This window comes from Perognathus longimembris, chromosome 16 (assembly GCF_023159225.1).
Source record: "Perognathus longimembris pacificus isolate PPM17 chromosome 16, ASM2315922v1, whole genome shotgun sequence".
Taxonomy (NCBI): domain Eukaryota; kingdom Metazoa; phylum Chordata; class Mammalia; order Rodentia; family Heteromyidae; genus Perognathus; species Perognathus longimembris.
Genome location: NC_063176.1, coordinates 16,446,831 through 16,469,018, shown reverse-complemented (window position 1 = coordinate 16,469,018; position 22,188 = coordinate 16,446,831). Strand labels below are relative to the sequence as shown.

General features: G+C 41.2%; 1 protein-coding gene across 1 annotated transcript in view; it reads left to right on the top strand.

Annotated features, from left to right (window-relative positions):
- Positions 1 to 22,188, top strand: part of Aff1 (AF4/FMR2 family member 1) — a 127,570-nt gene that overhangs the window by 52,189 nt on the left and 53,193 nt on the right. The window contains 1 exon segment of the mRNA XM_048364541.1: positions 21,339 to 21,383. Coding sequence (XP_048220498.1) covers positions 21,339 to 21,383 — 45 coding nt within the window.

Genomic DNA, 22,188 nt, shown 5'->3' with positions numbered 1-22,188 from the left:
TGTGAGTTTGGAAATAAGCAGCCTAACATACTCATTTGTAGTTCATTGTAGAATTTTCACCTCAGAGATGCTGCACTTTGCAGTCTAGAGATTAATTGGATTGTTTTATGTGCTGTCAAAACTGGCAAGTAATGATGTTTAATGTACCTGTTGTGTATAGAGGTGCTTTCCTCTATAATTAAAATCAGACCTGGGATTTCCTTTGGTGTATATTTTATAAGTTCTGCATATAAAAGCTGTAGGAATGAATTTAATCTTAAATATTTTGCCTTTGAATGAATCACTTTCTCTGGGAATGAGCCAACCACATTGCGTGGGGTATCTATTGTTCACCACGGTGGTGTATCACTAGCTGTCGCCTTAGGGGATTAGAATTAGCGACCCTGAAAAGGCCCAACTGCCACACTGAGCTTCATTTTCTAGTACGATTAATGCTTTTGCAGTAAAAGGTAGAGCCGAAGCCATTTTGTTTATCTTACTATATCCACTCAAGGTTTTTTCTGCACCAGTTGCTAAGACAAGGAGAAACACTGGTGCATTGTTTGGAGCCCCAATCTTTCATTATGCTATGACTCATCTACAGTTCAGGCATTTATTTCACACAAATCATGTAAAGTAACTGCTACCCTGTGGTTTGTTTTGCTTACTTGGTGATCTGTCAGGCTGCATTGCCAATCTGCCAAAGCCAGCTTTGGCAGGAGTCATGTGGCACATGGTGGAGACCAAAGCAGTAACCCGATGAGCCTGCCTGCTTCATGCTTTCTCCGCTGGCCAGTGGACCTGTTCATTCTCCTCAAACAAATTGCTGGTGACCACTGCATGTGTGCTGTATAAAGCTGGGGCTGTGTTTAATAAAGATTAAAAAAAATTATGTGCTCGTATTGAGCACAGTAGTGGTCCTTAGCTTTTCACTAAAGGCTAGCACTCAACCACTTGCGTCATACCTCCACTCCGGGCTTTTTGGTGGTGAATTGGAGATGAGTCTTTATGAACTTGCCTACCTGTGCTACCTTTGAACTTCAGGCCTCAGATTTCAGGCTTCAGCTACCGATGGCTGGCTGGTTGGCTGAAATTCTTCCCTTAAAAATAAGCACATCTGGCTGGGAATCTGGCCTAGTGGTAGAGTGATTGCCTGGCATACATGAAGCCCTAGGTTCGATTCCTTAGCACCACATATATAACAAAAGCCAGAACTGGTGCTGTGGCTCAAGTGGCAGAGTGATAGCCTTGAGCAAAAAGAAGCCAGGGACAGTGCTCAGGCCCTGAGTCCAAGCCCCAGGACTGGCAAGAAAACAAAAAGAGGACATCTACCTATCTCATGCACCCCATTTCCAATTGTGAAGAAAGAAGTAAAGCCAATACTTGAGATTCTACCTACCCATATGGGGGCTCTGTTTTGAAAGTTGTATTTCATTGCCATATTTAAAAATTAGCAGGGTTGGAGATGTGGCTCAGACTGTAAAGTGCCAGCCAATAAGCAAAAGCAGATAACTGAGTTTGAGTCCCAGTCTTGGAAAAAAGAACAGAAGGGAAAAAAAATAATGTACTTTAATTAACATCTGATGGTTTTAATTTTAATTTGGTCTTCACTGAACATTTAGAAATATTGTTAATGAAGGACTTGGATTCTTCACTAAATAGGAACTGGTCGACTTCTTAGAGGGCACAGCCTCTCCTGTCCTCATGGGGTCTTTTTACCCAGTCTTGGACAAAAGAACAGAAGGGAAAAAAAATAATGTACTTTAATTAACATCTGATGGTTTTAATTTTAATTTGGTCTTCACTGAACATTTAGAAATATTGTTAATGAAGGACTTGGATTCTTCACTAAATAGGAACTGGTCGACTTCTTAGAGGGCACAGCCTCTCCTGTCCTCATGGGGTCTTTTTACCACCTGCTTGCAACCCTTCTTGTCACCTGCTAGTGTTCCCTGTATGTGATTTAGGCCTAGAAGTCCATAGAGATAGCTCTCAGGAAGATGTCTAGTGAAATGTTTTTAATGTTAAAAGTCAAGGTGAAATAACGTAGGGTAGAACTGATTCTGCTTTTTGAGACCTTATTTTTAAATATATAGAGATATCTTCCTGTAAGTGTTTAAATTTATGATTTAGGAACTTGTTCATATTTTAGTTAAAGGAAATCAGAACACTAACAAGGTTAACTGATGTATGTACTCTGCACCAAAAACCATGGAGTGGATTGTTGGCCTCCTTGTTATCAAGTAAAATTTGTTTTCCCGTATGTGTAATGAGGCAAGTGGGTTGTTAAAAAAAATTTTTTTAATTGCTGGACACCAGTGGCTCATGCCTGTAATTCCAGCTATTCAGGAGGCTGAGATCTGAGGATTGCGGTTTGAAGCCAACCTGGGCCAAAAAGTCCCTGTAGGCTTCTCATCTCCAATGAATCATTCAAGAACCAGAAGTGGCACTGTGGAAGAACAAAAGAGTTCAGGGACAGTGCCTAGGCCCTGAGTTCCAACCCCCACAACCCTCCCTCTCTCAAATTATTAAGTAGTTGTACGAAGAGGTTACAATTCCATAAGTCAGGTTATGAGTACAATACATCTCTACCAGTGTCACCCCTTATGTCATTCTCCCTCCCTCACCTCTCCCTTTCTGGTTTGTTACAGTCTTCTTGTGTGACTATAATATAATGTTGGACACTTTGGAGGCTAGGAAGTCCCATATCAAGATTCCAATAGATTCAGTGTCTGGTTAAGGCTGCTCTATTTCCAAGATGACACCTCTTGCTGCAGCTCATGATGGCGCAGAAGGGCAAAAGAGGGTAGATGCTATGTGTTCATAGCATCCTGGCAGAAGAATTGGCAGGGACAGAGGATTCAGCTTGCTTTCTCATGCCTATTTACAAGAACTTATCCCAGCCATGAAAGAAGGACCTTACGTCCTCACCATCCCATCCCAAAGGCCCTTTTAATCCAGGTACTTGGAGGTTTACATTTTTTTTTTTTTTTTTGCCAGTCCTGGGCCTTGGACTCAGGGCCTGAGCACTGTCCCTGGCTTCTTCCCGCTCAAGGCTAGCACTCTGCCACTTGAGCCACAGCGCCGCTTCTGGCCGTTTTCTGTATATGTGGTGCTGGGGAACCGAACCTAGGGCCTCATGTATCCGAGGCAGGCACTCTTGCCACTAGGCTATATCCCCAGCCCCTGGAGGTTTACATTTTAACATGAATTTTGGACACACACATACAATAAAACTATAGCAATAGTCAGTGATACTCTTTTCATCATAAAGTATTTGTCTATAGGGTACAGGTGGGGTTATACTATTTAGGGGATTGGGTTTCCTTGTTGCAGGCTATTTTTTCCCTAGAGGAATGGTTGCTGGGAATTTTGATGTAATGTTCATTTTAAAACTAAAGATTAATAATAAGTATGCAATAAAGCATGTAATCCATTCAACACTAGGTGTTGGAGAAAGGGAATATACATTTTATGGTTTGGTTTTTGAGTAACTGGATTGGAATTTTAGGCATTATACATGATAATTGGTTAAGAGTATGGAGTTGGGATCAACAAAACTTGGGCCTGAATCTCTATTTTGCTTGTTCCACTACAGATGAACTAACCTGTTCTAGTCAATTTCTTATCTGTAAAAATAACAGTAATAGACACTTCTTCACAAGATAATTTTTAGGTTTAGGTAAGAAAATGTATCTGAAGTCGATGTGTGGTGTGGTGTAAGAACTTGATACCTACTGCATCTACATCATTATTAGCATTCTTTACACTGGCTGAATGAGTTGTAGTATATTCATTTCTTACCTTGGCTTAAAATATATAATTTCAAGAGCTTAAGAGTTTTGAACATTAGTCCTTTAACAAAATAGAAGTAGAAAATAATGTTTCTGGTGGTTGGGGCTATGGAATCAGAAAGCCTGGGATCATTTTTCTTTACATTTAAATGCTGTGTTACCTAAGCTCCCTGGCTTTTACAAAAAGTAAAACAGGATATATTTGACTGTAGGATATACCTACCACGTTCTTTTGACATGTATAACAATAAAAGAAGAAAATTTACACCATGAGAAAATAGTTTACAATCTACATTCAAGTTGTCTGTATTTACTATGGTTGGAAGTCACCAGAAGTATTCTACTATTTTTGGTTTGTGTGATGTGTGACAGTATTTTTCAGTTACAAAGTAGTGACATTTTGTGTCATTAATTTTTAAAATAATGGTGCTCTTTTGCAAAAAGCACTTAAATACTGTGTCTTTGAGAAAATATTTCATACCTACTGTATTATTGTTAGTTTTTCAGAATTAGATTAGTCATTGTGAGAATTTCGTGAAGCCAGTTTCAACCAGTAAAGGACTGAGTTGTAGTTGAGTTTCACAATAACAAACTTACAATACTGAATTAAAGGCAGTAAAGTGTTCATTCTGTGGTTTGGGCTACAGATTCAGTAAGGCTCTGTCTCAGCATAGTTATCTTTTTACATTACTTATAAGCACATCCTTAGTCTAATGTGGAAGATAGGCAGTGTTTGCTATATATGCAAACAGAATAGAATACTACACCTTTACTATATAAAACAACAAATGTCCCAAGACATGTATTTGATTTATACACGAGTTTCTTTAGAGTTGGAAATACCAGTCTTTATTAATCTTAGTATGAATTAGAACAAGGTATATGGTAAAATAGCCAATCTAGATTTTCACAAATATTTCTTAGGAAGCAGTATGGAAATAACTGAGGTTGCGCTTAGTTGTTTTGGACTCCTCTTCAATGGTAGAGGAAAGGCTGGATCAAGTACTTAAGTTCAAGTTACAGTTGAGACAGTGTCATAACTTGAGGCCCAGAAGTGATTTAAAACATCGCCATGCCTTCACTGGTGGAGGGCTTCCTTATGCTTGAAAACTTTCAGTCAGTTCAGAATTAAATTTTGCCTGTAGTTTTCTTTTTCACTCTTCTGTGCACCTCCTTTAATGCTTGTTTTTATACTGGCAGCTGCTGCTGCTAATACTGTACTGTAGAACATTTTTCTTGGGTGAGGAATATTTTTTAAAAGCTTCTCATAATAACAGTTTTAAATTGATTTCTGGCAATGCCGGCAGGTTGTTAGTTATGTGGGACTCAAAGGAGAAGGTCTGGAGTCTATGTGAATGTTTTCAATGCTGAGGACAATCAAGAGCCATAGAGACTTCCTTCAGGATGTCAGCATAAAGTTCGTCCCAGTTACCCTATTTTATTACTGGCATCAGGTACAGCTGATTTGGGGGGGGTCTGGAGGTTGGTCATGGGGCTTGAACTCTGTGCCTGGGCACTGTCCCTGAGCTCTTCAGCTCAAGGCTGGTGCTCTACCACTTGAGCCAAAGCTCCACTTCCAGTTTTCTGGTGGTTAATTGGAGTTAAGAGTCTAATGCACATGCCTGCCTAGGGCTGGCTTTGAACTGGGATCTTCAAATCTCAGCCACCGTCACCAGCTAGGTATAGATTATTTTGACAAAAAGGAATCACAGTAAAGTCTTCCTTGCTTGTAGACCCACTGATTATTATTATTTTTTATTGATTGACACATGACAATTATCCTGAAGAGTAGGACTTAAAAGCCTCAGAGTGAAGAAATAATCTGGTAATTAGCTTAAGTAAACCCATTGTTTCCTTTTAGTGGCTTCTTTGCCTGTAGACTTTGCAAAATGACACTCAGAAGGATGGTAAGCTGCACATCTGTGCTTCACTCGTGTGATCCTAACTACTCAAGAGACCAATCTAAAGGATCATGAGTTGTTGTTTTTTGGCTAGTCTTGGGGCTTGAACTCAGGGCCTGAGCACTGTCCCTGGCTTCTTTTGGCTCAAGGCTAGCACTCTGCCAACTTGAGCCACAGTGCCACTTCTGGCCTTTTCTATATATGTGGTGCTGAAGAAGCAAACTTAGGGCATCATGTATACGAGGCAAGCACTCTTGCCACTAGGCCATATTCCCAGCCCCAGGATCATGATTTGAGGCCAGACTAGGCAGAAAAAGCTCACAAGACTGACTCCAAAACAAGTAGCACAAAGCAGCACCGAAGGCATGGTTTAAGTAGTAGAGCACCAGCATAGCAAGCAAGCCAAATAAGTGCAAGGGCATGAATTCAAAGCCCACCAAACCACCTCCTCTCCTCTAAAAAGGATAATACTGACCTGACTAGTTTTGCCTTTGTCTCCCCATCCTAGAACCCTTCCTAGGCAAGCTTCTCAGTTGTTTTCTCTTGTTGATCAAATGACTTAAGCTGAGGGGTCTTTGGAGGCCTCAGCCTATCCCTCAAGTTTATCAGCACTTGCCTAGTGGACAGCTCCACAGCCCCTGCCCTAGTTTTCTTTCTCTTCATCCCCCAGAGCCCAGAATCTCAGCCTCCAAAATGACAGTGCTTCCTCCGCGTTAATTAATTCAGGCTCTATTAGAAGCACACTGCAGACAGAGAGGGCTTCTTCAGAGCTGCAGTGACTGGCTGTTAAATTAGAGGAGAATGTTGTGAGAAAGTGTGGAAGGAAGGCAAGGAAGACCGACCCTCCCGTCGTAGTGAGGTAGCCTCGTAGTGAGGTAGCGATAACAATGTTGATGCTTGCCTTTCATTAGGACTGCACTCTCTGTACAAGCACGGTGTTTAAGCTATTTCATTGCAGCTAGTGCCTGCCTATTTTGTCGTCCGAAGCATGCCTGGAAGCCTGCATGTCTGACAGAGTCTTGCTCCAGCACTGCCCTGAACATTCAGAGTGGCTGCCAGACGACCTTGGCAAATGCCTGTTTGAAAAATCCGTTCCTAGTTTGCCTATCCAGTGCAACAAAGCCTCACTTTCCAAGGATTGCAGATTTGCATGTAGCAAGGAGTGAGTGGTAGACAGTGGTGAGAAGTAAGATTTCTGGAGTGTTGAATTCATGTTTGTGTTTAATTAAGATTTCTAATTTATGCATGCTGTGGAATTCCCGGGATATTGTTACATTCAGTGTCAAGGACCGCAGGATGAATTCTAGTATGGCCCATCATTTCTGCTTCTGTGAGTGCTCCGACAGAGACTTGATGAGACTAGAAAGGTCAGCCTACTCTTTGTAGCGGGAACTCAGTTCCTACGGAATGTCTCTCAAAACATGTGTTTCCAATATGTCACAATTGGTTTGGCTTAAGCTAAAAAGAAAATTATAGGTCGATTTGTTTAAAGGAATGAAAAATGTCCACACGCCAAGTTTAAAGGCAAAGAGCATAGTTCAATTCTTAGTGGACTGTTTTTTTTTTTTTGTAATACTTTTTATTACTTTAAATTTTATTTCTCTTTTAATGTGCTAGGTAAGAAGTAAAATTAAGGAGAACTAGAATACTACTCATAATAGTTTTATTTTTATGTAGTCCCTTTTTAAATGTATGAGGTTATGATGCTATGAGTAACTTTAGTGTTAATGAGTTAAATCAATAAAAATAATATAAAGGAAGAGACAATTTAAGATGATTTTTTCCCCCCATCCTGGGGCTTGAAGTCAGGGCCTGGGCACTATCCCCAAGCTTCTTTTGCTCAAGGCTATCACTCTACCACAGCGCCACTACTGACCTTTTCTGTTTATGCTGAGGAATTGAACCCAGGGCTTCATGCATGCTAGGCAAGCACTCTACCACTAAGCCACATTCCCAGCCCTAAGATGATGTTTAGTGAAATCCATAGTACTAGAATTACTTAAATTATATTTTTGTCCTCTAGCTCATAATGCATGTGTGTGTGTGTGTGTGTGTGTTCATTCGTGTGTTCATTCATGTTTTTGAAATTGGCTTATATTTTTAGGATGAAAATTGTCATATCAGAGTCTGGGAATGGATCCAGGTTTGCCTAGGATGAGGCCCTGGGTTCAATTCCCAGCACCATCAAAAAAAAAAAAAAAGTGGAAGGAGGAAGGAAGCCCTGAATACTCAGCAAATTGCCTGAAATTGTATGTTACTAATGATATTTGTATATACAGGATGCCATTTGATCAAATTAGTTCTAAAGGAAATTTCTACTGAAATGGGATCTTTTTTTTTTTGCGGGGGGGGGGGTGGGGGGGTGGGCGCTGTCCTGGGGCTTGGACTCAGGCCCTGGCTTCTTTTTGCTCAAGGCCAGCACTCTACCTTTTGAGCAACAGTGCCACTTCGGGCCTTTTCTGTTTATGTGATACTGAGGAATTGAACCCAGGGCTTCATGCATGCAAGGCGAGCACTCTACCGCTAAGCCATATGCCCAGCCCTGAAGTGGGATTTTTATTGTAGACTGATCTCAGGTGTAATTATGCAGACGCACAACTTAGTAGGTAGAATTTAATAGGAACTCCCACTGGTGGCTTAAACATTTTCCTTAGGTGCCACCAGCTGTCTCAGATTCTGTAGAAATTTCTGTTGGCCTTGAAAGCAAAGGAAAGGGTAAAGCATTGAGGGTAGTAGAGTCTCCACCCCTGGTTTGGCAGGGAGGAGGGGAGTTGAGAGCCTGCCCACTTTGTAAAGCCTTATGTTTTGAAACTATGCAAAAGTCAAAATTGCCAAAGGGACAGATGTTGCCAATTTCAAATGTACAGGGGGAAGGCAAATATTGCTAAGCAACGGTATACTTGAGAGAGCATTTTTAGGAGCAGAGCCAGGGGAGTTGTGGCTGGGAGCACCCGCTGCTTCTTAGGGCTCAGTACCAGGGAAGACATGCACAGCTCTCCCCCGTCAGGGCCACCATCGCCAACCACGGGCACACACGACAGTGACCTAGGGGCACCTAGTGGGGCTGCCAAAGGGATGTGTGGAAACAGGGAAGCTTTTTGGCCATGTAGGAAGGCAGAAAGACACGTGCACAGAGGTAAGTGCCCAAGTATGCAGCTGCCCCACAGTAAGTACACAGCCTCAGAGCGTAGAGATGAGGCGAGAGTGTGAGGCCTCAAAAGGAAATCTCTGCGTCTTTGTCTCCTCGCCTTGCCTCTTGCTGCCTCCGTTAGGGGTGAACGTCAGAGATGCAGGGATCAGAGTAACCTCTGTGGTTTAGTGCTGCTGGGTGCTTGACTTTATAAACAAGGTAAATAAGATTTCCAGCTATAGGCATTAAGCCCCTCCCATGATCCCTCCCTTTGTGTACTCTTGGTAGGTAACTGACAGGTGGTATGGTGTTTGTGGCTTTTTTTTTTTGGCAGCCACTAGAGACTTGGAATAATACCTCTTGAGATTTGTGCACTGTTGGTCTGGATTATGGATCCTCCCTCCCTCATGAGATAATAATGGCAGTAACCAGAGAGAAAGACATACCATCATTTTCTATTTGTAGAAAGTTATAATTTATTTTTGACAATATTCTTTAGAGGAATTAAGGCCATACGCAGTAATTCCTTACAACTAAAGTTTTTTTTTTTTAATCTTTCAAATCTGGTTCTGAAATTCTAAGTGACCTGGTAAATGTTGATATAAAATATTGAAGATATTGATAGTTCAAAAGCCAAGGCATGAGTGCATATGTGTGCTTTCTCTTTTCCTTTCCTCCCTCCCTTCTCTCCTTCCTTCCTTCCTTCCTTTCTTCCTTCCTTCCTTCCTTCCCCTCCTCCAACCACCTTATAGCCCCCCCCCCCAACAGCTAAGTAGAATTCAGCCTAGTTTTAATGTACAATTAATATTGATTTTCCAAAGTCTAGGAACATAAGACAATCTGACTTCAGTATAGGCAGGTGTGCTAGAGAACCCTTATTGTTTCCTGACCTCTATGGTTCTCACTGTCTTATTACTAGCAGTGTTTGTGATAACAGAACCTGAACCAGAATCTTTCTGGGATGTAAGTTTGTTATGAAAAAAGCCAAGAAAATATGACATTGCTCCAGTTTTTCCTTTTAGAAGACAGGATTTACCTAAGTTTGAGCTGTAGTAAAATTTGCCAAAAAGCAATGAAAAAGAAAGACCCTCCTAAAAGAATTATTATAACATAGCTTCTTATCCAAATTGAAGTTAAAACTTTTGGCTTCTTTCTGTAGGAACGATGTTATAAAGTGAATTGGAGAACCTGTTACCAGCAAATTTAGGATGCAACAGGTTTCCTAATGAGTTAAAAAGCTCTCACAAAGCATTTTTTAAAGACAAAGTTCCAATTAAGTTCATAAAAAAACTTGTACTTCATTCTACATACAATAAGCTTTGGAATAGCTGGGTACTGGTGGATCATACCTGTAATCCTAGCTATTCAAGAAGCTGAGGTCTGAGGATCATGGTTCTAAAGAAACCAGACGGGGCAGGAGATTCTGTGAGACTTCTATCTCCAATTAATGATCTTAGAAGCTGGAAGTGAGCTGTGGGTGATCCTCAAGATCAGTGTACACACACACACACACACACACACGCACACACACATGCACGCACACGTGCTTTATTTATTAAGAAAATTTATTTTTTAAGAAAATACTTATTTGATCATGAGATGCCCCTAAAAGATATACCTGAACAAAATAATAAATTAAGATGTATCTGTCCAGGACCCAATCCAAATGTTTTCAGATTCATTTATCTATTGTTTATTCTAGTACAGCTTAGTAAAAAAGCATTATTTTGACTGTATAAATAATGTGGTTCGTGTTTTCTGGAGAATGTTAACAGTATACCAGTTAATGAAGTTCAAAATGAAAGGCCTCTTAGTGTTTGTTTTTAAATGGCACCTGTTCCCCCCAACCCCTTACCCCCAGAAGATAGCATGGTGATGATGTCAGGAAAACATGCAATGGGCTCTGTAGGATTTTCCCATGGGTCGTGCGCCAGGTGTGCCACTGAACCAGAGGGCCACAAGCAGCTGAGACATTTAGAATGTTTGCCTATTTTCCAAATTACCTCTTCTCTAGCACTTAGACTCAGTATTCTACAAAAAATAGGAAAAGGTAAAAATGAGCAACGAGGAGGTTATAAGAAGATTGAGATTTAAAAGGAATTGGGTTACCTTGAGCTATATAACACCTGGAGGCCGGAGGATTAGACTCAGAGTCCTTGTTAAGCTTCTTGGTGTCTGTGTGTGTATGTATGTCCTTAGCGCAAGAGAACCCAAAACAGAGAGAAATATGGAATGGCAGAGAGAAGTTTAAGAAGAGACATGGATTCCTTCATATTTGAAAAGTGGGGACAAGCCTGTTGCTCCTTAACTTTTAGAATTGTGGTATATATTATAAATATTTCACACTCACTAGGAATAATACCTACTTGGAACAAATGTAGGAATAGCTCTTAATTATCTACCTTGTCTTTGGTATTTATAACAAAAATACTGGTGCTTGTTGACTAAGTCTTTATTCAGAACTTGATTTTATACTTCTATCAAGATGACTTCTGCAGCTAGAAGCCTCATTCATCATGCCTGTACTCCAGAATGAATGTATATACAAGATAGTGCAGGGAAAGAATGGCCACTTGAGACTCAGTGTGAATCTTACTTTAAATCTCCCTTTCCTCTCCTCTCTCCTCCTCTCCCCACCCCCTTTTTTCTCTGTAGTTTTTTCTCTGTAGTGTTTCTCTGTAGTTTTTCAGTCCTACTGACCTAGCTTCCAGAGTACCTGGGATTATAGCACTGCACCTGCCTTTAACTCTGCCTTTGAGTTATACAGGAATAGAACTTTAAGTTCAGGTGTTTAACTTCAGGTATTCTTCGATAGGATTAAACAAACAATTCATAATCATTCATAAAATTCTGATAGTAAAGGAATTATACATCCTCACAATGGATCTTTCTACACCCTAGCAACTTACTTGTGACCTAGCATATGGAGGGCAAGGAGGGAGGAAGATTGGAGCTGTTTATTCATATTTAAGATGTAAAGGGCAAGGCCGTCATTATTTGTCCTCCTCTTCAGTGTTTATTATAGTATCAGTAATCCCCAAGGTTGTTTGAGCTGTGTTTATTTCCTTAGAGCATTTATGCCCATAGCCTACCAGTTAAGTAATTTTCTTTTTTTTCCACTGGATTCTGTTCTTTGTTGTTGTTTCTTTTTAATTTAAATAATCAATGCCAGGAGAGAGACACCCAGACTGCTGTGATTACCCTGGAGTAAGCCCAGGATAAAATCTTTATGTCTTTTTCGACAATGCATGGATTAAATGATTTATCTTATTCCTATGACTTAAGTTCCTTTCAACCTCATCCAGAAACGGATGGAAAGTCCCTGCCCCCACCCGCCCCCACCTTCCTGGTGCTTACATTCAGCTATTAAAAAAAAAATTGTTCAGGCAGCCTGTGAAACATAGAATGAGATGTGATTCCTGGACATTGTTTGCCACTTAAATTTGATAGACATGTATACTTAAAGAGGGAGCAGTAATACAGGTTTATGTCTCTATAAATTCTGGCACGGTTGGCAAAGTAATTTAGTAGTGTTGTTTTAGATTAGAACCATCTGCTAATGTCATTTGTGAGACAGGAGTAGCCAGAGAGCCAGTGGATGTGTGTGGGTGTGTGCGTGCACATGCTTGTGTTTATAGGCGTGTGTATGCACACCCACACACCAGGGCAGGTGGGGAAGAGTTAGTGAGCTGACAACGCATCATGCGGTGGGTTCTCCCCCTCCCTGCGGTGATGCATTCTAGTTGAGCGGCCACTCATGCTTGGTTTCTGTTTTAAAAGTTGAAAGTGTTTTAATAAATACACTTGGTTGCAGAAGGGATAGATTCTACCTAAAGTTTGGGTCTATTGAAAGAACTTGTCAGTTTATTATCACTGGGATGGAATGTGGAATGCACCCACCCCCCTCCCCCCCGCAAAAAAAAAAAAGCATCCTTTGTGGCTGCTTTGCCCACAGTGGGCCTTGTGGAACACACGTGGTCTTTCATCAAAGGCACAGTGTTTACCAGCCTTGCCCCGCGGGGGGTGCTGATTCCCCTTATTACGTGGGGAGTGATTGAGTTCAGTCTGTAGTTAGGAAGTCCGGGTGTAACTGGGATTAGACATATATATATATATATATATATATGTATACATACATACATACACACACACATATATATAGATATTTATTCTCAAATACTGTTCGATTACTTGGTGCTCATCCAAGGGCTTCGTTTCTAAGAATTTAGCCACATCCCAGCCATATTCCTTCCTCTTAACTTTTGCATTTGAAAGTTAGCCGACATGTCATCCTGAATAATAGGTACTGAAAGCATTTCTGCACACGGTGCATCACTGCTACATAATGTTTTTAAAAGGTACAGCCTCATGTCTGCATGGAAACTTTGCAACCACTATTGGAAAGTAAAAACGGTCTAGAGGAGACACAGTGGTGAAAGCTGCACTCTCCCCCTCCTCAAGCAGCATCCGCAGCAGCTCTGCATCTAGAGAACAGCACCTTAATTGATTCCATCTTTGGTTACTTAAGCCAGATATGAAGAACTAGAACCCGATCTCTGGTAATTACAGAAGATGCCTTCTTTTAACAGATATCAAAACAGAAATTTTAGAATGTTTCAAGTAGCTTAGTAAATACAAACTGGGATCTTACAAAATTTTTATATGTACTCAAAAATAAATTATCTTCATGGCACTAATGGCAAGTTACTTGAGTGGTCAAAGTGACGACTAGATAATCAATTCTCTAATTATTCATATTGATCTTTATTTGTTTTTTTGCTAGTCCTTTGGCTTGAACTCAGGGCCCGAGCATTGTCCCTGGCTTCCTTTTTGCTCAAGGCTAGCACTCTATCACTTGAGCCACAGCACCACTTCTGGCCTTTTTTGTTTCTGTGGTACTCAGGAATGGAACCCAGGGCTTCATGCATGCTGGGCAAGCACTCTCCCAATAAGCCACATTCCCAGCTCATCATATTGATCTTTAAAGTCTGCTATTTCAAAAGATTTCTGTAAGTTTCTGTGTCAGTCAGTTTGTTTTTTCTTCATACTAGCCTGTTTTTGCTTAAGTTGGCAGGAAACTTGAAACAGTTTGTCTATAAGAGAGCAGGCTTACCCCTTACCCCCATGGGGTTCAGGCACTCATTTATTACAAGAACTAGAGCATAGCACATCGGAGACTGAGTTCTTCCTTGCACCTAGCATTCTCTCCATGCCTTGCTCTGGGGACTATCTTGATCTCAAGGAGACCTTTATCCTACCCAGCATGCTTCCCTTTCCCACTCCCCACCCCAAGGACCTGGTCTTTGTGTCTTGGAGGAATTCACATCTTCAGAGTAGTAGTACTTAGGCCACTACTCTAAAAGATGAAAATATCTGTCTGCTGTGATAGTTGGGGTTTGTAGTTAAAATTGGGTTTACTGTTTTAAAATATGTATTTAGGGCAAGGATGTATTTTAATATTATAGGGTTAAAGTTTAGAAAAATAGGCAAATGTTTTTTTGTTCCACAAGCAGACAATGGTAAAGACTCATGTTTTGGTTTTTTGAGCCAGTGTTTCAGGCCTCAATCTTGCCCTCCTCCTTTTTCAGCCTCCTGAATGCTGAGATTATAGGAGTGCTCTATTATGTCCTGCTCTTTATTTGGAATAATCTTTTCTTGTTAACATTTTTCCTCCTGAAAAATTTAGAGAGCTATAGAGATTTCTGCAAGTAGCCTGCTATTAAATATGTTAGATTTTTCTACTTGTAGATGTTTAAAGTTAAGAGGTGTTCAGGTAACAAGAATGATTCTTAACTGCATATTGAAGCTTATCTGTGACTGGAGGTGTGGTTCATGCTTAGAGCTTGGCTTAGCTTGCTTGAGGCCCTTGATTCGATCCTTACCACTCACCCCCCCAAAAACAAAACAAAACAAAACAAACAAAACCATGCAAGCAGACAGAAACTGTTCAAAACCCTCCACTCTCTGGAAGGAACCTGAGATGAAGAGTGATGACTAGCTTTGCAAGGGAAAGTTTAACCTTTCTAGTCCAATGTCCCTTCTTCCATGTTAATCATTGCATGGTTTGGCTTTTCGATTTTGTCCTTCTTGGTTTAATTTCCCATACATCTAACCAGAGATGCTTAAAAAAAAAAACAAATACCCCCTCATAACATTCTGTGTATGGAAGTAGACATTTAGACAGTTGCCCAAAGGCATGGTGCTTTTGAAAGTAATCCTGCTCAGACTTTTATACCCTTTCCAGCCCACTTCGGCACACCCAGGCAGTTAGAACATGTTCTTGGAACAGAATTAGCTGTTTAGACAATTTTCTGAGTATTCACAAAATAGAATTAATGTTAAGTCAAATCCTTGTTCAGCCAGGCATTTTGGTCTCCTCCTCTAATCTTTCTTAGAAATGATGAGTACGGTGTCTTCACATAATTGCATGTATTTATTTGTATACCATTAACTTGAATGTGCAGTATCTTATTTCTTTCTTACAATCCTCTGAGAGTCTGTTCATGTGAAATGTGTCTGTTCAGTGTTTAAGAACTGGGGTTTCATTTCAGGGACTTACGCTTTCTAGGCTATTGCTCTACCACTTACACTATGCTTCAAGCCCTTATTTTCCTCCCTGCACTTTTTGTTGCATCAATTAGTTGTACAGAGGGGTTTTACTTGATATGTCCATATATGCATACAGTGTGTCTTGATCAGAGTTACCCCCTCCATCACTTTGCCTCTTCCTACCTGTCATTATTTAAGTTCAGCTGATAAAAATAGAACCAACAATGCTTCTCATTCAAGGACTTTATATTCTAGCTTGAGGAGCAAACACTCTTTGCATGGCTTTCTAGGCGTCTGTAAACAGGGATTCAGGGACAAGCAAGGGGCAAGACTGATTGATTATACAGTTTCTTTGGGAGAAGGAAGTTGTAGAGGAAATAAGTAATCACATAAGCACCTGAGATTATTCAGCTGTACTTTGAGAAAAATTTATGCTTTATTTGTTTTGATATTTGTGCGCTTTGGTGACTAGGTAACATATCTAATATTTCAGAATTTAAAAATAAAAAGGATAAATAGCACACATCTTCCCCCTGCTCCCCTCACAAACACCTATGCAGTTCTTCCTAGAATAAATTGGTATTCTAGATTTCTTCTGCATTATCCCCAGTGGTATTTTGTGCATAGTAAACAAGTCTGCATGCATCTTCGTTATTTTCTTCCTACTTCATACATCTTGGAGATTATCCTCAAATCAGTACTCAGTGTCCTTCTCTGTGTCATAGTTACCCAGTGAATCTTTGCTAGGGGTGTGTACCATAGATTTCTGAGCCATTAACTACAGACAAACATTTGCATTGTTTCTTCATGCTGTTGACAAACTGAAGTTTTGTTTCTGTTCTTTCCAGCAGATTGGAATCCATGCTCAAAGTCAAAGAGCAGATACAGTTAGTATTTGGAAGCTAGGGCCAAGTTGATGTTTTTGGAGTCCCACTTTGTCCTCTTCCCCACATTATTCCAATACCTGCTCCCCTTTTGTGTGCCTCATACATGCAGTATCAGTCCTTTGGTTGTTTGCCAAGTAGGGAAATGGTTTCTCCTATAGTTCAATGTTTTTGAGCAGAAAACAATTAAATACAACTTGTTTTCATCCTTTGTATGTTTTACTTCCCCATAGTTTTAAGATACTGATTTCTGATTCAAGCAGACTACAGCATCTGAGTTTTATTTTGTTTGATTTTTTTTTTTTTTGTAGTGGTATTGGGGTGCGCGGGCAGAGTCTACAGCCTTGAAGAGGCGGAAAGAATGTGACAGTGCAGATAGCTCTGGTAACACCTGGCTGGTCTCTGGGAGCCATCCCGCAGGAAGTGTTGCTTCCCTTAAGATAGTTTTCCATCTGCAACCTGAAGTCCTGCTAAGAGGTAGAATAGGGAAAACAGTTCCAGATAAGGGAATCGGGGGTAGATAACCAACTAGCAATAGACACTAAAAAGTGCTTGGGGGGAAAAGACAGTTGAGTGAGGTTAATATATTTTAAAAATCAGACATTACAGGGAACCTACTGTGATTTCTTGGAAAGCTATCACACTACTAAAGAATATCTTCATAATTAATGTTGGTACTGTCTGTTATTCCGTATTGGTGCCACTTAAGTGTTTTTAAAGTTCCATGTTTTCACATTTGAACTTCAAACCAATCCTCCAAAGTGGTTGGATTTAGTAATACTACCCTTATCACAGCAAGGAAGTAGTCCCAAAGCTGCTGAGCCTTAGCCAAGACTGCAGAGCCAGTGTTTGAGCAGAGTCAGGTCTAGGATCCAGGAGCTGCTGGCTTCCCTCTTGAGTTCATTTTCTGGTTGGTGATAACTAAGCCTTTTTGAGAATAGCATTGTTAGAAAAGCACTGCTCTGTTGAAACTTGAGAGATTTAAACCACAGCATTCTAACAGTCTTCCCGTCTCAGTAGTGAGGTGTGTTCTTCTGTTCATCTCTTTTTACCTTAGTACACAGACTGTGTCCTGCTTAGAAAACATTTACTAACATTTTATTGTTATATCAGTGAGTTTCCTTATTGCTCTGTGTTGTTTCAAGAGAAGTAGAAATCAGACTGAGACCAGTCTTTTCCCGTGTGAAGCACTTGGATCACTGAGAGAAGTGTAGATACCCAATGCCTCTTCGTAGAAGCAAGTGAGAAACATTGCTTGTTAGAGGAGACTCCCAAGTGCTTCTGAAATGTTGAACTGTTGTCTCTTGGAGGAATGGTGAAGTTTTTTGGAGAAAGCCAGTTTGACAGGATTCTGAAACCAGGCCTGGCCACTTGCCAGCTTTTTTGGGTGATTTCAGATGTGCAATTCCAGTCTCCCTGTTTCAAAAACAGGGATGATGCCTACCAGAAAGGCTGACAAGAATAAAACAGGACATTATACAATATGCCCTGAAGCCTTTCATTTCACTTTAATGTTTCTTTAATAGAGCTGTATTTTAGAGTTTGTGGAGTCATTTAGTATAGCAGCATTTCTCCAGCCAACCCGGGATCAGTTTTTATAAACTGTGGTACAAACTGAGAAAATAGTAGTATTAATGAGTTTAATGTAATGTCAAACACAATACACATTCAATAAACAGCTGCTATCATTTTCCTTTACTGAGTAGAATTAGGGAGAGAAGTCTCCACAAGGACAGTGGTCTCTCTGCATAGGAAATGGTGTGTGAGATTGGAGGGGAGTCTTGGCACTAAGTACAGGAGGCAAGTGAGGTCTGCTAGGGTCTGACTTGACTCAAAGAACTGGACCAGGAAATTATGTCCTCCATTATAATGAAGTCATATAGATGGTGACTGCTGCCTTTTGTATTTTTTTTTCCCCCTGTGGCTTAGGGCTTAAACTCAAGGGATAGGCACTGCCCCTGAGCTTTTAGGCTCAAGGCTCATGTTCTAGTACTTTGAGCCACAGCTCCACGTTTGGCTTTTCTAGTGGTTAGAGATCAGAGTCTCACAGACTTTCCTGCTTGCTTGGGCTCCACACCACGATCCTCAGATCTCAGCCACTGGTGCCCGGCTTGATTGTTTGTTGCCTTTAACATTTTTTTTTAAAGCATAGATTTTTAAAAGCACGTTCGTTTTTATTGTGATAATTCCCAAGTCCAATGTATCTTCCTCCTCTCTCTCATTTTCCATCTAAAGTATTTTTTATAAAAACAAAAAACATCTTTAGGTTGAGTTTCAGCTGTGTTGCAAAGTTCTAGCCGGGCCACTTGTTTATTCCTTGGCCACAGAGTTAAAGGGAGAGCCTGGCTCTGCTTAGCAAGAGCATCAGAACAACTGGTTTTCCAGCTGCCCCTCCCTTTTGGGGAAAGTTTCTTTCCACAGGCAGACTTGGAGGTGCCACATTGTACTTTATTAACAAGGCTGCTTGACCTTACAGATCGTTCTCTGCAAACACACCTGAAAGGCCTATTTTTTAATTAATTAATTTACTTACTTACTTACCTTGAACCCTCACTAGACTGGCCTGCCCATGGCTGCTTCTCTTATCACTTGAGCCACCCCTCTAGCCTTATAAAGATCTGTTGTTCTTTTTTTTTAAGTGCGGATGTGAATCTTGGGTAGGTGGAACCTAAAATGAGCTCATACTGTACAGTCTTGTAACCGTCTTTTTTAAATTACAGGTTCAGAAGGTAGTGCGCGCACAGGGAAGGGCTCCAGGAGAAATAGTATTAACTCTAACTCCATAACCTGCTCCCAGCGGTTCAGGGCACAGGGGCTGGGAAGGCTAGCTGAAGGGTCTGTGAGAATTCCTTTTGGGGGTTTAGTAGCTTTTCTGGATGACTGCATAACATGCTTTTTGAAGGATGCACAGTATTTAGCTTGACTCTGTGTTGGGTGTTTGGTCTCTTCCAGTGGTTTTACATGATAGTGTTGGTTGGAAATACTGTTTTAAATGTCAGTTCTGGGGCTTGAACTCTGGTACTGGGAGCTGTCCTTGAGTTTTTTTTTTAAATTTTTGGTTGAGCCACAGCACCACTCTGACTTTTTCAAAAATTAATTGGAGGTAAGAGTCTCGTGGACTTTCCTGCCTAGGCTGACTTTGAACCATGATCCTCAGATCTCAGACTCCTGAGTAGCTAGGGTTACATGAATAAGCCAACAGCACCTAGCTTTAACCTTTTTTTTTTTTTTTTTTTTTTTTAAAGAAAGAATCTTGCTCTGTAGTTAGTCAGACTAGCCTCCTAAATGCTGGGATTACAGGAATGTACCACTGCCACTGATCTCACCTTCACCTTTTAATTGTTATTTCTTTCTAATAATGCACATACAATACTGAAATTATGTAGCTTTTCAGAAAGCAAAACACTGGACGTTCATAATGTCTAAATATGGCTTCAATGGGCACAGCGAATGTAGCACTTGGCCCTTGGTGCTGTTTGGTTAGACCTCCAAACTCTCTGGCCCTACTTCACAAATATCAAAACTCTTGAATACCCATAGGGCCATTTCCAACAGTGTACATGATTTGAACATACATCTAGGTAGATCAAATTGTGCTTTAATTTTGACATGTCAAAATTACATTTCATCACAGGGCAGTGTGAATGTGTGTACTTCTTTTCATTCCTTAAATTGGAATGAGGGGAAATGGTGGATTGAGATGTTCTAGATTACCAACCAATGTTATAATAAATTACACTTAAATTGGGGCCAAGAAGAGGAGAAAGTGTCCTTTCCACCTGCTCGCCAGCTGCGCGGCAGGCATGTACCATTGTACCAGAGGAAGAGCTATGCTTTCTGCCTTGCATTGGCAGCGGCCTAGACAGAAAGGGCAGTGTGCATTGTGTGCATTGTGTAGCCTGTGCTATACTGCACCCAGGGTACACACCTCAGGAATTGATCTCCAGCAAAAAGTGCTATCCCTTTGAAAACAATGAGTCCTGACAGGTTTCGCATCTCTACTTCAGGAAAATTATTGCTTCAGATATAACTATAACATCTTAACATCTTCCCTCCAGGGAACTAACTTAATTTCTTGTCCTGTGGAACTTTGTATCACATAATTGTGACAATGCTGACAAAGTGGAGGAAAGATGGTTTAAACTTTAAAATGAGTTTTGGCAGGTTAGATTTGTTTTAAGTAATAACAGTGAGAAACCTCCTTGATTGGACTTTGGCCTTCTTCTTGGTGGGTCCACTAAAGTGTTCAGATGTTGGCCATGTGTGGTCATTTAATGGGACTATCAGTCAGATGTTGGGAGTAGCTGACTGTGACACCTCTTTTACTATTTTGTGCTGGTTCTGAGACTTGAGGGTCTGGGCACTGTCCCTGAACAACTTTTGCTCAAGGCTAACAGTCTACCACTTGAGTCAACAGCTCCACTCCCAGCTTTTTGGTGATTAATTGGAGAGTCTGCCCAGGCTGGCTTTGAACGAGGATCCTCAGATCTCACCCTCCTGAGTAGCTAGGATTACAGTCAGGAGCCCCTGGTGCCTGGCTCTGACACCTCTTTTAACTTGCTTTTGCTACATTTATTTCTCCCCCTAGATGTGCAAATATACTATTTATTAACTTCCTTCCCACCCTCCCCTTCCCTCTGCCTCTTATCCCTCCCCTAGCCACCTTTCCTTCCTATTTTACCCCTTCCTTTCTCTGCTTTCCACTTTTCCCCTCCCTCAGGACCTTGTACAGTTAGACAAGTAGTCTATCATTGAGCTGTGTTCTAGCTCCCAGTATTTTGGCTCATTGGCTAGCTCTCTACCAACTGAGTCACGCTGCCGACCCCTAGTATTTCTTTAATATACATATTTTCCACGGATAACTTTGCCCTAAAAAGTCACACTTAGTCTGCTGTGCTCTCCAGTTTACTGTTTTCCTCATGCTTTCCCCAAGATTAAATCTGGTAACTTTCTTTGCTTTTATTCATCCTGGAATACATTTACTAGTGCTCAGATCCTAAAAGGCAGGCCCTGGGGTGACCCGAGCTGTGGGGTGTACCAGCACCCACTGTGACCACCACTCCTAACTTGTTTTTAAACCTTGCCCTCTCTTCTCTTTCAGCAGATGTACTCCAGTGAGGTTCACTGTGTTGAAGAAATTCTGAAGGTGAGTTCATTGCTACTATTTATCATTTGAAGTGAGCAAACTTGTATCTGCATACTTTCCCTCCAGTGGACACTTGCTGTTCTCAGCTCCCTTCAGTAACAAAGGGAAATTAGGATACCTCTTCCCCCCCCCCCCCCCCCAGCCTGGGGCTTGAACTCTGGGCCTGGGCACTGAAGGCCAGCACTCTACTACTTGAGCCACAGCACCACTTCCAGCTTTTTCTAAGTAGTTTATTGGCGATAAAGAGTCTCATGGGACTTTCCTGCCCAGGCTGGCTTTGAACTGTGATCTCAAATCTCAGCCTCCTCAGTAACTAGGATTATAGCATGAGCCACTAGCTCCCTGCTAATTATTTAATTCTTTATCAGACTTTCTTCCTCCCTCCCGCCTTCCCTCCGTCCCTCCCTCCCTCCCTCCTCCCTCCCTCCCTCCTCCCTCCCTCCTCCCTCCCCCCCCCCACCCTTCCTTTCCACCCATCCTATCAGCTGAGGCACAGCTGCAGTTCTTGTGGTTTGGAAATTAATGGAGGTAAGAGGCTCATTGGCTTTCCTCTCTCAGTTCACCCCAAACCTTCATCCCTGGATCCCATCCTCTTGAGTAGCTAGCAATTCCAGGCCTCAGCCATCAGCACGTGGCCCAATTTTCTTAATTGAAATGAAGTTTATAAACTGTAAGGTATTTGGACCAATGTTCCATGATGTGCCTCAAGTTTTCCTGGGTGTCTTTTGTGGGAACCCTGTGAGTCCCTGTGGGAGATTTGACGGTGTTTGGACAGGAATGACAGCAGTGGAAAATGCTGGCTGCA